Source organism: Danio rerio, chromosome 6, assembly GCF_052040795.2.
Source record: "Danio rerio strain M-AB ecotype USA chromosome 6, GRCz13ab, whole genome shotgun sequence".
NCBI classification, from domain to species: Eukaryota; Metazoa; Chordata; class Actinopteri; order Cypriniformes; family Danionidae; genus Danio; species Danio rerio.
Window position 1 is genome coordinate 48,800,665 of NC_141026.1, and position 17,786 is coordinate 48,818,450.

The 17,786-nt window shown below is 37.6% G+C and overlaps 3 protein-coding genes across 6 annotated transcripts in view; all 3 read right to left on the bottom strand.

Annotated features, from left to right (window-relative positions):
• igfn1.3 (immunoglobulin like and fibronectin type III domain containing 1, tandem duplicate 3) overlaps window positions 1–17,786 on the bottom strand; it is a 229,655-nt gene that overhangs the window by 78,288 nt on the left and 133,581 nt on the right. The gene's annotated exons all lie outside the window — the stretch shown is intronic.
• On the bottom strand, window positions 1,285–10,645 carry tarbp2 (TAR (HIV) RNA binding protein 2). The gene is given in 7 exon segments (NM_199997.1): window positions 1,285–2,194; window positions 2,482–2,683; window positions 2,758–2,885; window positions 2,968–3,085; window positions 7,035–7,104; window positions 7,207–7,518; window positions 10,415–10,645. Coding segments are annotated over 7 exon segments (1,041 nt in total). The 5' UTR covers window positions 10,468–10,645; the 3' UTR covers window positions 1,285–2,036.
• Window positions 11,539–17,727, bottom strand: zgc:66479. Of its 4 annotated transcripts, XM_087255055.1 has the most exons (5): window positions 17,287–17,700; window positions 14,143–15,269; window positions 13,204–13,431; window positions 12,935–13,101; window positions 11,547–12,842 (listed from the first exon to the last, which is right to left on the bottom strand). In XM_087255055.1, the coding sequence occupies exons 4-5, from the start codon at window positions 13,067–13,069 to the stop codon at window positions 11,895–11,897; spliced, it is 1,083 nt and encodes a 360-aa protein (XP_087111181.1). In that variant the 5' UTR covers window positions 13,070–13,101; window positions 13,204–13,431; window positions 14,143–15,269; window positions 17,287–17,700; the 3' UTR covers window positions 11,547–11,894.

The following is a 17,786-nucleotide window of genomic DNA, read 5'->3' on the forward strand; positions in this document are numbered from 1 at the left end:
ATTCTTCGTAGCAGAGATTCAACAAGGTACTGGAAATATTCCTCAGAGGTTTTTCTCCATATTGACATGATAGCATCACGCAGTTGCTGCAGATAGGTCGGCTGCACATCCGTGATGTAAATCTCCTGTTCCACCACATACCAAAGGTGGAGTTTGGCAAGTGGTGCTCGCTGCAGAGCCATTTGAGGAGAGGTGAGCTCCAGAGAGGGGGAGCTTAAGCTTGAGCTCCACCTTTTTTGCACTTCTTCTACGAGTGATGTCACTGGGGGTAGGGTTAGGGGTGGGGTTGGTGTACGCATTAAAACAGCTTACAGGAGGAGGAGCGACAGCTCATGCTCCCCCTCTCTGGAGCTCACCTCTCCTCAAATGGCTCTGCAGCGAGCACCCTCTCGAGTTTGGTGACAGTGGAGGCCATTTGAGTACAGTGAACTCATTGTCATGTTCAAGAAACCAGTCTGAGACTAAACTTTATAACATGGCGTGTTATCCTGCTGGAAGTAGCCATCAGAAGATGGGTACACCGTGCTCATGAAGGTATGGACATGGTCAGCAACAATACTCAGGTAGGCTGTGGCATTGACAGGATGCTCAATTGGTACTAATGGGCCCGAAGTGTGCCAAGAAAACACCCCCACACCATTACACCATCAGCAGCAGCCTGAACCGTTGATACAAGGTAGGATAAATCCATGTTTTCATTGATGCCAGCCTCTGACCCTACTATTCGAATGTCCCAACAGAAATCGAGACTTATCAGACCAGGTAACGTTTTTCCAATCTTCCATTGTCCAATTTAGTTGAGCTTGTGCGAATTGTAGCCTCAGTTTCCTGTTCTAGGCTGACAGAAGTAGCACCTAGTGTCGTCTTTGGGCATTCTCTGTAAACCCTAGAGATGGTTGTGTTAAAATCCCAATGAATCAGCAGTTTCTGAAATACTCAGCCCAGCCCGTCTAGCACCAACAACCATGCCACGTTCAGTCAAATCACCTTTCTTCCCATTTTTGATGCTCTGTTTAAACTACAGCGGATCGTCTTGACCATGTCTAAATGCATTGAGTTGCTGCCATGCGATTGGCTGATAAGAAATTTGCATTAACGAGCAGTTGGACAGGTGTACCTAATAAAGTGGCCGGTGAGTGTAGATGTTTAATACCAACTATACTGCCCCCTTGAGGTGTAGTAAGGACATTGCAACACATTCTCTTCATACAAATACTCTACTTTTATCTAGGACAAAGAATTTGCTAAATGAGCAATTTGCCAAAATCAGTACACAAGAGAGTTGGTTTCAAAAAGTTTATTGTTGAAGATAAAATACCCACTAGATTATAGACTAACAAATTTAGTACAAATTAGTTGTCAGAATCAACAAATATACTTCATTAGTCTTAAATACTCCAGATGCAGTGATGAAGAGGCAGCAACACATACAAGGAGGTAGATATTTATCACAAACCTTCTGGTCCATGTTATTATTCTAGATTCAATGGCCATGAGGAAAAAATATATAATTACATTTTATGAATTCCATGAGGCAAAACTAATGGCAAAAAATAACTTCATTTAAAATAAAACACAGTGTACAAAAGTCAAACATTTACACAGTTAAAAATAATGATCAAGTTCATAGAGCAGTTAACAATATCATAATTTAAATAAAAAAGAAAATAGGGAGATTTTGAAGATGAAGTTTTCAGGGCAAAGTTCGGGTATTTGCTGAGACATGAATGATTTTGAGAATGTTTTAACTGCATGTGACACCCTTGTCCTCAGGTTTCAAATGAGCAGAGTCCCCCTGCCTTTCTTTGGATGCACTGAGGAATGAGATGCACACTTCAGGTGTCAAATTTAAAGAGACAATTAAGCAATCAGTACGTCCTCCGACTGGGTTCACATCGGGTAGCAGCAGATCATTAAAGTACACCTACTGCGTCAAACAAAAAACAGTTAAGCTTAAATTCACCTGATAAATGTCCAATTTTCCACTGGGGAGCAAAAAAAAAAAAAAAAAGTAACAGGTGAGCTGTTTCCGTGCCTTATTTCCCTCCTGCCATGATCTTGAGGTACTGCAGGGCATTGTGAGCAGCACTGGCACGAGCCGCATCCAGACTGGAAGCAAATCCATGGCAGACGGTAATAGGCTGTGTGGATAATTCCACCAGACACTGATATAGGCCACTCAAACTGCGCTCCTCTGAATGAACAAAGCCCAAAAGATAGTACATGTTTATATACGACTTCAGAATGTGAGCACACACAGTAAACTCATTCACAATAAAAATGTCAGCTGTATTATCATCCATATATATGACGCTCATTTGTATCAAATGCTGCTTTAAATGTGTGGGCAAGCACTTTTGTATTCACGACCCTTCCAAATATGGTCAAAATGAAGCTTCTTATTCAAGGGTAATTTATGTGGTTATAATAGATCAAGTAAAACCTTTCTTGGATTTTTTTATTTTTGTAAATGTATCTCACCTATGTCCAGATAGCTGACGTCAAAGCGCTGTTCTTCAGAGAGTTCACGAAGGAGCGAACAGAAATTGGAGTCGATGGAGTCAGACTGGCCCAGAGGATGACAGCGCAACTGCAGGATCTTTTCTCCAGCAGAGTTCCTCAGAGAGTCCCATGTGCAGCCCAGGCCTTTAGACTTTCCTCCCTCCAGTCTGCCACCAATTTGCTGTGGAGTATTTCAGATGGTTAAATCTCTGAAATCATACTATACTTACAGCATAATAATCCTGAGTAAATCACCATGTTGAAGGTGTCATCTTCTGCTTCGGCCTCGTGGCTGCTTCTCATGTCCACCGGCACATCGTGAATACGAGAGAGCATCTTTGCTGCTGCGTTTCTTTTAGCAAGCTTTTTTGATGTGCCACTTCCTTCAACACAACTCAGCTCAATTAAGGCAGGTTTGACTTTGAATGGATTTCATATTTGAAAAGAACTAGCACAGAATCTTACCTATCTCTACAAATCTCTCCACCCTGCAGGTCATTGTAAACTCTTTGCGGTGTGCAGGACCAGATTCTTGAGTGACGGTGTATTCAGGTAAACGCCAGCCTTTCTGCACTACTAGTTCCTGTAGAAACAGCATATTTAATGATGTCTGATTCAGAAATATATTTTGGTAAATATGGTTTTATTACAAAGAGTATTTATGGTGAACATGAAAACTGTCTGCATTAATCTTTGCTGATGTTAGTTCATGTTAACTCGCAGTGAATTAACTAATGATAACAGGCATGAATTTGGATTTTATTCATTCATCAGTAAATGCTGGACTAATTGATTAATTAATAATTAATATGATTAATAAATGCTTTAAAGTTATTGTTGATTATGTTAGTAAATACATTAACTAAAATTAACCAATGAATCCTTTTTTAAGGTGTGATTATATTTTAATATGGCTAATACCAGAAACATCACCAATATTGAAGGCAATTGAAGGTAAATAAATAAAAGTAAAGTGTTTATTTTTCAAATTATTTGAAAAATGGCATATGGGTCATTCAAAGATGAAATTCAATTCAAATGCAGATACTTGAAGTACAAACAAATCAGCACACTTATTCAAACCTGTACTTAATAAAATCTTCAAGTGTCAACATTGTACAAAATTTGAATGATTAAAGACTTAAAATGACAATAAATTAGTATTTTTGCAGCTGGACTTTGATCCATAATCATTATATTTTAATTTGTCATCCAACTATTCTTGTTGTAAACATAGTTTTGTTTTATAATCTACTATTGTATTAATTTTAGTGTGTTTTCTCTCTGGTGTAAAATGCATAATTTTATATTTAACCTAAAAGAATTATGCTAAGAAATTAAAAGTATGTAAATATTAGTTGAAATTACGCAAGCTTAGGCCTTTCACTTTTTGCAAGTAACCTAGTTAAGTTTTACAGTTTTTGAATTCATTCAGCTGGGCTCAGCGTCTGGTTGAAGCACTTTTAGCTTAGCTTAGCTTAGCATAAATCATTGAATTGGATTAGACCATTACCATCTCACTAAAAATTTTAAAAAGACTGTTGATAATATTCCTATTTAAAGTTTGACTCTTCTGCAGTTACATAGTGTACCAAGTGTAAAAGCTGCTATTTTACAGGTCACTATGGCTAGGTACTATACTCTCATTACGACATAATCAATGGACATTGTTGCTGTAAGATAGCTGCAGCAGGCAGAATGTCAAAGTGTCAACATTGAACAAAATTTGAATGATTAACGGCTTAAAATGATAATTTATTAGTATTTTGGTGCTGGACTTTGATGCACAAACATAATATTTCAATATGTCATCCAGTGATTCTTGCTGTAAACATGCCTAACAAGATTTTTGTTTTATAATCACCATTACAGTCATTTTAGTGGGTGTTTTTGCTTAAAATGTATGATAGTCTTTATTAATTTTTTTACCTAAAAGATTTATGTTGAGAAATTAAAAGTATGTTAATATCAGTTGAAATTAAACACGCTTAGGAAACCTTCCACTTATGTAAATAAGCACATTTTACAACTAACCTAGAGTTAAACAGTTAAGTTTTAAATTTTTTTAGTTCATTCAGCTGAGTTCAGGGTCTGGCGGGAACACTTTTAGCTTAGCTTAGCTTAGCATAAATCATTGAATTGGATTAGACCATTAGCGTCTCGCTAAAATTTACATTTACATTTAGTCATTTAGCAGACGCTTTTATCCAAATCGACTTACAAATGAGGACAAAGAAGCAATTTACACAACTAAGAGCAACAATAAATAAGTGCTATAGGCAAGTTTCAGGTCTGTAAAGTCTAAGAAGGGAAGTATTAGTAGTATTAGTTTTTTTTTTTTTTTTATTTAAAAGACTTTTGATAATTTTTCTATTTAAAGTTTGACTCTTCTGCAGTTCAAGTTCACGTCAACATTGTACAAAATTTAAATGATTAACAGCCTAAAATGACAATTAATTAGTAATTTGGGGCTGGAGTTTGATGCATAAACATAATATTTTAATATGTCATCCAGTGATTCTTGCTGTAAACATGTTTATAATCTACCATTACACTCATTTTAGTGGGTGTTTTTGGTTAAAATGTATGATAGTCATTATTTCATTTTTTTATGTTGAGAAATTAAAAGTATGTTGATATCAGTTGAAATTTAAAAATCTTAGGCAACCTTCCACATTTTTTTGTAAATAAGCACATTTTACAACTAACCTAGGAGTTAAAAAGTTAAGTTTTACAATTTTTGTGTTCATTCAATCAGCTGGGCTCAGGGTCTGGAGCACTTTTAGCTTAGCTTAGCATAAATCATTGGATTGCATCATTAGCATCTCGCTCAATTCAAAAAAGAATTTATAATATTATTATATATAATATTATAATACAATATAATATAATATTCTGATTTTAAAGCTTGACTATTCAGCATTGTGTACTAAGACGAAAAACTTCTATTTTATAGCTCACTATGGCTAGGAATGTTACTCTTATTGCAGCTAATAATCAAGGGACATTGCTGACAATATTACATGCAATGATGTTACGGAGGACCTAAAAATAGTCCCCAGCTAGAGGGTTGTAGCTAGCCCTAGCAAGCACAATGTAACAACAGAAGAGTCAAGCTTTAAACAGGAACATTTTTAAAAGTCTTTTTTTTTTATTATTTTTTGAGTGACTTGCTAATGGTCTAATCCAATTCAATGATTTATTCTAAGCTAAGCTAAAAGTGCTCCCGCCAGACCAGGGGCCTCATGTACGAAGACTTGCGTGGAAATCTTACTAAAACATTGCGTACGCACAAAGCTGTAAATGTGCGTACGCAGAAAAAAATTCAGATGTATGAAACACTGCGTACGCTGAATCTCACGCATATTCTTTTGTACATCTGAATGAACGTGAAACTGAGCGCAACATGCACGAGCACAAAACCCCTCCCTGCCTCCTCCCCCGTATGAATATGCTAATGACTATGCTAATGGCAAAACCCAACGAAAAAGCTACGGCAAAAGCAAGCAAAAAGAGAAACTTTGAACAGAATGTGAATTGGAGGTGCTGCTTTCGGAGGTAGACCGGAGAAAAGCGGTGTTATTTGCAAGTTTGTTCTCCGGAATTAACAACAAAAGAAAAAAATAGAGTGGGAGAGTTTAGCTGATACGGTTAACACAGTTGGGTCTGAACATCGCACTGAGTGCATTTAAAAAAGAAATAGTGTGGTTTATAACTGAAAAATGTTGCAGAACCCTTAGCAGTCTCAGTGGCGCACCTCATAAGAAGCCTGTGATCATGTACTGACATGTTCGAGCATAAACTCGGCTCGAATCCAGCGTCTAATACTGTAATTTCTTTCTTTTTTTCCCCCCGCTACATATCAGATTTTGCCCACTATTTATCAAGAGAAAGACAAGTAGGAATCATCAATAAGTTTGTGCATCATATTTTATATGCACATTTATTGAGTGGAAATGTTTCTGATTCACGCATGCAAATTCATCTTCAGATAGTGTCTTTATAGCAATGTTCGTGCGGTAGATCGCTCAGATTACATTGGGAAAACAGGCGACCGCTGCAAATTGTGCTTTAATGTTTAGCTGGTCAACTGTATGGTATGGAAATCTTACATACCAACTATATGAACCCGTCTCATACAGCTGCCATTGCATGGATCAGACACTTTGTAGAGAAGAATTTAACACAACTGCCTCTAGGAGTCGCCAATGGAAATAAAACAGACACGCACAAAAAATGTGCGTACGCCTGCCAGAAAGCTGCCGTGAACCTGCGCACATTCCCACGTTCAGTTCATTGTTAGTAAATCCAAACGTGAGCGATTCTGAGCGTGAAACCTGGCGTACGCAAAGTTTTTGTGCGTACGCAGCGTTGATACATGAGGCCCCAGGAGATCAGGTGAATGCATTCAAAAATGGTAAAAACTTTTTTATTCTAGGGAACTTGTAAAATGAGCCTATTTCCAAAAGAATCGAGTGTCATTTCAACTTCAAATCTGCAGTTTGAAGACCACCAAGAATCTGATCTCTCACCTGCAAAGCTCCAACTGGATTGCACTCAGCTTGTTGTGTTGAACTGGATGATTTCATCTCTGACTGAGGGCTAAAACACACAGAAACTGCTCATTCTTTCAAGTGTGCCAACTCAATTCTCTATATCACAGTGTGCATTTTCTATCAAAAGCACACACAATCTGATATTTACCATTCTCCCTCCATCTCAATCCCGACAAACCCATCTCCCTCCATCCCGTTTCCTCCGATTCCTCCCAGCATTCCTCCTTTTAGCATTTTCAGGGCCGCTTCGGCAGCTTTGTGCTTGGCAGCTTTCTTGCTGGGGCCCTGGCCGGTGCAGTTGATGTCTCCCACAGACACGCGGAAGGTGAAGTTGGGCTGGTGGGCCTGACCCTCGGCCTTCAGCAGGTCGTACACTGGAGTCTTGCCTATCCGCGTTCCATATTCCTGCAGCAGACTGATGGGCGTCTTCCCGGGGTTCACAGCCAGCATTTGCTCAATACTGTTGACAGAACAAACGCAGAAATGCGTCAAGCGTGGTAATTAGACAGTTGTTCAAGTTTGGTCAACAAATGACACAAAATAAGGCATGTGCTGCTGGTGTGTGTTTAAAAATAAGACTAGAAACTAAAGTAAATTTCATTTACCAAAATAATGAGATACTGCCTATTGATTTGTCTTCAAATGAGTCCTGTTTTAAATATGCCCAAAAAGGCTTTCATAATGTCGTGGTCGACTTTAATGTGACTGCTCTTCAAATAAGACAAATTCTATCAACAAACTGCACAAAATAAGACATGCATTTCCACACTGTGTAATAATAAGAGTACTCGGTAAAGTAAATGGCATATATTAAAATAATGAGATGGTATCATTTAATATGTCAATAAATGGATCTTGCTCTGAATATGCATGACATTCCTGGCTTTGTTGACTCTTGATATGACAGTTGTTCAGGTAAGATAAATTGTCAACACATTACACAGAATTAAGCATGCGCTGCCAGTCTGTTTAATAATTTGAGTACAAGCAAAAGTAAATGGCATATATCAAAATAATTTTAATATGTCATCATATCAGTTCTAAATATGCCTGACAAGAATATTTGTTATTTAAGCTATTGTTACATTGAATGACATTTTAGTGGTCCTCTGTAAATCATGTTCTTGAGCACACATGATTAGATTTTAGAGTCGTAATTACACTGTTAATGTGACAGACAAAATCTGTCAACAGATTACACTAATACAGGGATGCACTAACATACAGTGTTTAATAGTAAGAGAACAAGCTAAAGTAAAATGAATTCATTAAAATAATGAGATGTCGGAGATTCAGCGTTATGCCCACCATAAAATTATGAATCATGATTAGTGAGAAATAAAATCTGGCCACTGTCAAGTACAAAGACATGTTCTTATTTACTAAATTTTGGAAAATTTAAAATTTGGAATTATTTAATGATTTAGGCCAAAATCAGCTATGACAGTGGGCACCACCCAGCAAAAACAGAATGATCACCTAGTATTCTCATATGGTTCCCATTTGTTGATTTATTGTGGAACCAAGAACTTACTGGGAACATTCTTTATTCGCTTTTTTTTTATCTTTAAAAAGCTGAAAGCAGATTTGTTTTATTACTAACAACTTAAAATGAACCTCAATGTTTTTCTTTATTATAAATAGGATTCTACTCATGTAAAGAAAGCTTTCCATACTAATCCCCTGACAACATTTTGAAATCCAGGACTTTACAGAGCGTTCTGGAAACTAAAAATTGTTAGCTGGTTATATCTGAATTGCAACTTACACGTTTAAGAAAATATTATATAGGCCAAAACCAGCTACTATTATGGGTACTGCCCAGCAAACACACATAGATCACTGGCATTCTCATATAGTTGACGTTTGTTTATTTACTTTGGAACCAAACAAGAATGTTCTGGTAACCATATTCAATCATAAGTAATCATATATTAGTAATAAGTAACCATATATTACATTTCCCACGACGCTGAAAACAGATTTTACTAACAACTTAAAATAAACCTCAAAGTTCTTTTATATTAGAGGGAGGATTATATTCACGTAAACAAAGCTTTCCATGCTAACTCACTGAGAACTTTTTTGAAATCCTGGACAAGTATTCTGGAAACTAAAAATTGTTATATGGGTACATCAGAACTTACACATTTAAAAAATGTATATTATATAGGGCAAAACTGGCTACTGTAATAGGTATTACCCAGCAAATACAGATAGATCACTGACATTCTCATATGGTTCCCACCTGTTTATTTATTTTGGAACCAAATAAGAACGTTCTGGTAACCATAATAAATCATAAGTAATCATATATTAGTAATAAGTAATAATATTTTACCTTTCCCAAAAAGTTGAAAGCAGATATTTTTGTTTCTAACAACTTAAAATCAAAGTCAATGATCTTCAATATTAGAGGGAGGATTACATTCAAGTAATGAAAGCTTTCCATGCTAACCCACTGAGAACTTATTGAAATCCAGTATATTTTTTAGAGCGTTCTGGAAACTAAAAAAATGTTAGCTGGGTACATCTGAACTGCAGCATACACGTTTAAAGAAATTTTATTTAGGCCCAAACCGGATACTATAATGGGTACTACCCAGCAAACACAGATAGATCACTGACATTCTCATATGTTACCGATTTGTTTATATATTTTTTGAAACAAATAGGAACGTTCTGGTAACCATTATACATTATAAGTAATCATACTGTATATATATAACCTTGGCCAGAAAGTTAAAAGCTGATTTTTAACAACTTAAAATGAATGTCAATGGTGTTCTATATTAGAGGAAGAATTCTATTCATATAATGATAACTGTCCATGCTGCTAACCCACAGAGAACTTCCAGGAAAATCCAGGAGCGTTCTGAAACTAGAAAAAAAATGTTAGCTGGGTACATCTGAACTGCAACTTACTCGGTTAAAATTCGATATTCTGTTATAGTGTATGATACACTTTGATTAATATGAATGACGGATCACGTGAGCAGCGTCAGGTGCATCATTGCATTCATAAATCCTCTCCTGTGGCCTGATGGGATAGTAAAGTGTCCAATACCCATCAGATACTCCAGAATTTTGACGGAAGTATTAAGTCTTCCGAGTACTTACGCTTACGGTTTTATGAATTGCATTAACGCAGATATACTACTCAGCTCAAGTACTTTTTTCGACCAGGAAGTGCGTTAGGCATGTGTGCTGTCAATGAATGTCGAAACAATCCAAGCAGTAACTTACAGAGATCATATTTACAGAGTGATTGAAGGGGAAATATAGTATTTTTGGTTAATTTAAGAAAGAAATAACTCAAATATTTCTGTTTTGTAGATGTCACAGATTCATTTTACCTGGTATACCCAGAGTTTCGCTTGCCGTTATCCGGGCTTTTCTCGTCGTTCATTCCACAATAACAGATGCTGAGCTGGCTTGTTTTGGACTGCAGAAACCCCCCGAGGTGACTGTAACCCCACTGATATCATTAATAAGTTTCCGTGCGGGGAGGATTGAGGCACGAGGAGACCGTAAACCCCTCTCTCTCACACCGTCCCGCATCACACAACACAGGCGGACTGACTATTGAAGCGAACCACAAAAGCGGCCTTTAACTTTCATAATAAAAGTCCTAAACGTTGACTAGTTTCACAAAGCGTAGTGTAAAAAATGTAAACGGATATCATAAAAAAATATGTATATTATGTAAATAAATATATATATATATATATATATATATATATATATATATATATATATATATATATATATATATATATATATATATATTTCTTTCTTTTAGCCATGACTATTATCTTTACATTTCTTTAAAACATCTTAATCACACTTCAATAGGGTCATCATATATATTGTTATTAAGATGTTTTAAAGAAATGGAAAGATGATAGTCAAGGCTAAAAGAAAGGCATAATATATCGCATTGTAAAGGTAAAATCATCCTCCCACTTGTCTCTTGATTGACTGTACATACATGTATACAAACCATATTTTAAAGGTCTCAACATAATTGTATATATATTTTGTTGCTGTTTTTTTAAATAATAATAAAAAAAATCACAACTGTTGTTTATTCATATTGTATCACTTCTATTTTCCCATAACAGCCTCAAAAGACTGCAGATACAATACAAACTTAATTAGTAACATCTCTTGCCTTAGAACAGCACCGTGCAGCTAGGTTTCAACATAAATTGTGGTTTGGTTAAGAAGGGCACAAGGTACACATCTCATATTTCAGGCATTTGATGAACCTAAACCAGAACTATAGTTACAAATAGGGCACACATGTCCCCAGTGTCCAAGATCAGTGGCACATTCCTGAACCCCTGACCTAAGAGCTGCAAATAAGCGCACGCACACACAAACACACACACACTCGTACGCGTTCATTACACGTGCACACACAGCATGTGTCCCATTTCATCAGACAACTAAACACCAGAAGAGAGAGAAGCCAGAATAGGGAAATAGTAAAAACATAAAAAAGCAGTTTTATTTAAGTGACACTCCTGAGGTTAGCTAGCTGGAAAACCACTGTATGAAAAAATTGCTGTCTTTAAATTTGTAATCTAGTTGAACAATCCCAACTCTACATTTCAGTGTAAATGGAGCAATTCAAGACTTGAAGAGAGAGAATAGCTACAAAAAAAAAAAAAAAAAAAACATTGCTGCTAGGTTCAAAGTTCACTTCCAAGTACAAAGTAAGACTGAGGAACTTTTCAATACATGTGAAGTTTCACATCATTCATCAGGGTAACTGGATCATTTAAAGTCCTCAGAAAGTCTTTTATTTTGTACTGCTATCCTCTTAGTAAATTAACTTTCATTTTCTGAAATGTATGTATGATCTAGGTCTTCTTCAAAGTCCTCAGTAGGTTCTTCTTCCACATGAGAATCTTGGATATCTTCTTCAACTTCTACCAAGTGTTTCTGCAACTCTGTTTTGTCTTGTGGCTCCTGCAGCATCTCCTCATGGCTCATGTCTTCAATCATCTGATCTTCTGAGGTGTCATCTTCAACCTCGGTTAGACTTGTGCCAAATTCAGTTTCCTTCGTGTAGGTTTGGACTTCCATGGCAGGAACATTTTCTATTTGTTCGTCAACAGCTTCCTCTTCCTGGACTGGAACCTCAGATACTGCTTGTTCATCACTCACATCTCCAGCCATGGTTTCTACGTCCTCGGGTTCCACATCCTCCTCAGTAACTCCTTGTTCATCAATTACATCTTCATCCATGCCTTCATCTTCCTCGGTTACCACTTCCTCCTCAGTTACTGCTTGTTCATCAATCACATCTCCATCTGTGCCCTCAAATGCCTCAGTTTTAGATTCATCCACAGTTTCATCTTGCTTCTCAATGTCTTCTACTTCCCCCTGGACTGGAACCTCCTCAGTTGGTTTCTCCTCATCAAATACCTGCAGCTCGTCAGGTTTTTCTTCGTCCTGGTAGAATGGATCCTCATCATCTTGTTCAACCTCCTCGGCAACAACTTCTTTGGCCTCAGCCTCTTCAGAAATTTCATTCCCATCTGTGGGTTCTTCCTCGTGGACTTTAACCTGCTCAGTTGGCTCTTCTACCTCTTGTACCAGTTGCTCTGCTTCTTCAGAATTAATCTCTTTGGCTAAAGTGTCCTCTGTAGTGACGGTTTCAACTTTAACTTCATCATGGATTGGAACTTCTCCATGAGTTGGTACTTGCTCGGCTTGCTGATCTTCTTCTGGAATCTCTTCCTCTGAATCAAACTCCTGGCTTTCAGATAGCATCTACAGTACATAAAAGACATTAAGAATATCAGGATGTGCTAAAGGTCTAAATTATTATATGTATAAAATAAAATAAGCAGTCAAGACTGTACCTGACTCTGAACGATCTTAAGTTGGGCAGCAAGGTGAGAGTGAAGGTTATGAGTACTCTTCTGATGGTCTTCCAGGCTCCTTCGAACACTCATAAGTTGCTCTTCAAGGGCTTGGGATTCTTTTGCTTGTTCCATCTGCAGCAAATCCCTACAAGAGATACATCAAACTCAAGATGCATTATAAGCAGCCATATCACATTTACTTGCATAACAAAAGCAAACCACTAAATGCTACATAGAATTCATCAATGTAAGATCTCAAAAACTACCTTAGGATGAAAGCTAACTCAAAAAAGAAAACTGTCACAAACACATCATTTACTTGTTCCAAACCTCTTTGAGTTTCTATCTTCTGTTGAACACAATGGATGTTTTCAGTATATCTTCCTTTACCGTCCATATTTAATTCCATAGTAACATGATGACAGAATTTACACTTTTGAGCAAACTATTCATTTAAAGCATAGATCTCAAACTCAATTCCTGGAGGACCTCAGCTTTGCACAGTTTTGCCCCAACCCTGATTGAACACAGCTAATCTAACGAATGACTGTTTTCATGACTCTTGAACACCACAACTATTTGTACGAGCTGTGTTTATCAGGGCCACAGCCATGTCACCCTGCAGCCCAAGACCGGTTACTCACTGAAGCTAAGCAGGGCTGAGCCTGGTCAGTACCTGGATGGGAGACCACTAGGGAAAACTAGGTTGCTGTTGGAAGTGGTGTTCGTGAGGTTAGCAGGGGGCGCTCAACCTGTGGTCTGTGTGAGTCCTAATGCCCCAGTAAAAGTGAAGGGGACACTACACTGTCAGTGGGCGCCGTCTTTCGGATAAGACTTTAAATCGAGGTCCTGACTTTCTGTGGTCATTAAAAATCCCAAGGCACTTCTCGTGAAAGAGCAGGGGTGTAACCCCTCTATCGGCCCTTGTGATCATGGCCTCCCAATCATCCCCTCTCCACCGAATTGGCTCTATCACTGTCCCTCTACTCCACCAATAGCTGGTGTGTGGTGAGCGCACAGGCGCCGTTGTCCTGTGGCAGCCGTCGCATCATCCAAGTGGATGCTGCACACTGGTGGTGTTGTGGAGAGACCCCCCCTCATGATTGTGAAGCGCTTTGGGTGTATGGCCATACACAATAAATGCGCTATATAAATTCACATTTCATTACATTACATAGGGTTGGAGCAGAACTGTGCAGAGCTGCGGCTCTCCAGGAATTGAGTTTGAGACCTATGCTTTAAAGCCTAAGGCCCTGGTACAGTATAAGCATGGCACAGTTATTTTTCATCGTTTGCTTGGGGGTAAAAAGAAGTGAAATATCTGATTAGCAATGTACTCTAAGCTGGCATTCTTATCACATCAACTTATACTTCAGGATTGTGCAGATCTAGTATGAAATGTATTGTACACACAAAATCATGATAGAAATTTCAACCTGGCAATGTATAACCCATGCATACAGTACAAACATACCTACATATAAAATATTAATTATGTATCTATTTATTTATTGAGGAGTATCTAGCCTGTTTCTCATCCAGAACCATGTTTGTTTTTACTCCTGAACGTCTGAATTTGACAAGAATGTCCTGACTGAATTTCTGAGAAATAAGAATAGTTTCTTGTTAAAGAAGCCAGAGTCCCAGGAGACCTCAATTTTTGACATTACTGTCACAAACCAACGTTAGCTCGAAGATGTTTACCAGTCAGAGCAAACTTTTTCAGAAAGTTCAGCAAAAAAGTCAAACTAATGACACTTTGGACTGGTTTAGTTTGAAAAGACATCATGTCACTTCCTTCTCTGATTTCACTTGAAATATATTGGGGCCTTTAGGCCTTTTTGTTTACTCACTTGATGTCCATCACTTCCTGTCTGTTTCTTTGAAGAGCCTTTTTATTGCTGGCAAAAGATTCCTTCAGGCTTGTAAGTTCAATTCTTTGTTCCTCCAGCTCAGATGTGAGACTTTCTACAGCAGACACATGCTCGTCGAGACGTGATTTGGTGACCAAAACAGTGTCAGTGAGCCCAGAAATGGTAACGGATACCTCAGAGTTAGCAGCAAGGAGAGAATTTAGCCTCTGCTTCAGTGTTTCGATCTCTTCAGATTTATTCTTGTCAACTGCATTCAGCGAAGCAGTGGAAACAAACTCCTGCTGGAGACCAGAAAGTTTGGTGTTCATCTCGGTCTGAAGAGACCAGACTTGGTTTTGAACATCAGTAGATTTGAGTTTTTCTGAAGTGGCCAGTGCAACATCTGCCTTTTTTTGGGCCTGTGTGTAGGCCTCTTCCAGAGCTTGTAGACGCTCTTCAAAAACACCAACATTGGCAACCTAGAAATACAGACGACATGCTTTAATTGCAATGAAGTTTAATTATTAACTTCAGCAGTGGAACCACACCTCACTTTGTCTCCTTAACCAATCACTTTCTGCCTAAAATCTTAATTTAAGCAGACCAGACCTCTATCACTGCTCTTCTTGTTCTCTCGAACTCACCCTCCCTTTATTTCCTCACTTCCTATTAAAAATCCTATAACCCTCTCGTCCTTCCTATGTTGAATCTCTGGATTCAATCAGTCTACCAAATATTACAACGACGATAACCCCACTCTGAGTCTCTGGGCATCATTGTAGGACACCCAATCAACCATACCAACCTGTTCACCGTTTATCCCTCTTACTTCCCTTTCCGTTTTATCCAACTGTTCCCTTACCATCTCAACAATAAAGTCTAGCTTAAAGTTTGGTGTGGTCCATGCTGGTGAAGAATGTTTAAGGTCTGAAACAGCCTCCTCTGTAAGGTCCGGCTCAGTCCATCATGTGAAACTACAGTACTCAACGTATGAAGTGGATCACCACTTTTCATTAACTATTAAACACCCATTCTTGTCTTAGGACAATTTTGATTCACTTCGAATATTGACTTATCCTAAATGAATAGCAAAGTTATCAAAGTTGGCAAAAAAGTCAGTGGTTAAAGTATTGGAAACCAAGCAACAAACCTAAACAAGGCAAGCATAATGGAGACAGCTGATTGGTCACATGGTGGTAATGTTTGCTTCGACAGCATTTTATCAGCAAATGGATTTCAATTTCCTTTTATTCACCAAAACCACCTCAATTGAACATTATTTTAGTTTTTTGTTTAAAACGTAGTCTATCATCATTTGCTTTTCAAATGATTTATGATCTCTTAATAATAATCAGTTATTAATAATTACATCTGAAGTGTAGTAGAGACTTATCCAAGGCCACTGTGAATAATGCAGGATTAAAAATTACACTTTTATATATTGTTAATATTGATAACAAGCTCACTTGAGTTTTGCAGGTGATTTTATGATTCAGTTGATTTTCATGAACAGTAGAAGACTAAACAATGCTCTTTGCAATTGATGTTGCATTAGATATATACTACGGCTTTTAAAGAGTTGTGTGATTAAAATGAATGATTAAATTCATCCCAACTGATATTTTAAAGCATCATGAGGTCAATTTAACGAGGTAAATGTGTACCCAAAAACACCATCTGGTTACAATTAACCTCTGGCTATGAATGACCTGGAAAGATTTCCTACAGTGTTTTACACAAAGAGCCTATTTTATGTAAGCTTCTGACATTTAAAATTGTGACATTTCCTTTAATAGAAATTGAATAACTAATATTATATAAATCTGGGTTAGAAGTTAGGCAAAATTTTCTAAATGTTAAGCTAAAATTGTTTATTTTATTTTATTTTTTATAAGAACTTGAATACAACGTTAATGGTGTGATGGCATTTACCTTTTACAGTGCAGTATGTTTGTGAAAACAGTTTTTTAAGTGCATGAGAAAGTTCTAGAATGACCACCGGCGAAAGAGAAATTAAAGAGTTTTGCAATTGGATTTCAAATGTGGCCATTAATCCAATGCTGTACACTTTTTAAGATAAATTAATTTACTTGTTTGTTTAAATTTTCACTTTTACATGTTGGTTAGAACTCCATTTGCATGGTGTCCTTTAAACAAGCCAGCATGGCAAAAGGAAACATGATCCTGGTCCGAACTGACTATTAATGGCCTGTGAGCCACATGACACAATTCAACGAATGGAATATTGAAAGGGCACATGAGACATGAATTCAGACCTGACTGTATTAAAGGCTTTTTCCAGTGAAATCATTACAAATAACTTAATATGTACACCTTAATAGGTATTTTACACAAGTGGTCAGTGAGGTACACAATGTTCCATGTGTAAAACAAGCTAATTAATGTAATTATTGTTAATTCAAAACACGAAAAATGCATATTTGTTGAATATTTTTCATTTGTTAAATACGTATTTAGTGTCATAAAATGAAATACCTGTGCATTACCCATTCCCAACTGCTGTTGGAACTTGGTTATCCTGAGTTGCATTGCATTGACCGTCTCAGTCAGACTGTCAATAGTTTGCTGCTGCTGGCAGCAGAACCAGACTGCTGTTGATCCTCCGACAGCGAAAATAAAGAAAACAATGGCAGGGACCGCATATTCTTTAAATCCCCTCTGCGGAGTTACGGATGGCGTCTCCAAGAGCAGCAAACTGTCGTCCTGTTTGTTGGTACTTTTTCCTTTGCGCTTGGTCATCTTGGCTTTGCGGAGGATCTGCACGGTAGCCTGCAACTCTCCCCCTTTCACTGATTTATTCAGTGATTAGGTGACGGCTGTATTGGTCCACACAACGACGGGGAACAATCAAAAGTGAACTTTCAAGCACGAGGAGCGCGAGTAGGGGGCGTTGCGCACTGGAGGCGGTCTCAGTTTTCGCTGCGTAACACGTATGTTTGAGAAAATATAAAGTAATTCCTTTACTTAGAAATCGA

What these genes read in the sequence shown, in the direction of transcription:
- zgc:66479 (XM_087255055.1), bottom strand. Translation starts at nt 13,069, where the DNA reads ATGGAACAAGCAAAAGAATCCCAAGCCCTTGAAGAGCAACTTATGAGT. An exon ending in TTAAGATCGTTCAGAGTCAG is followed by an intron (nt 12,843 to 12,934) that starts GTACAGTCTTGA and finishes TATGTACTGTAG; the next exon opens with ATGCTATCTGAAAGCCAGGA.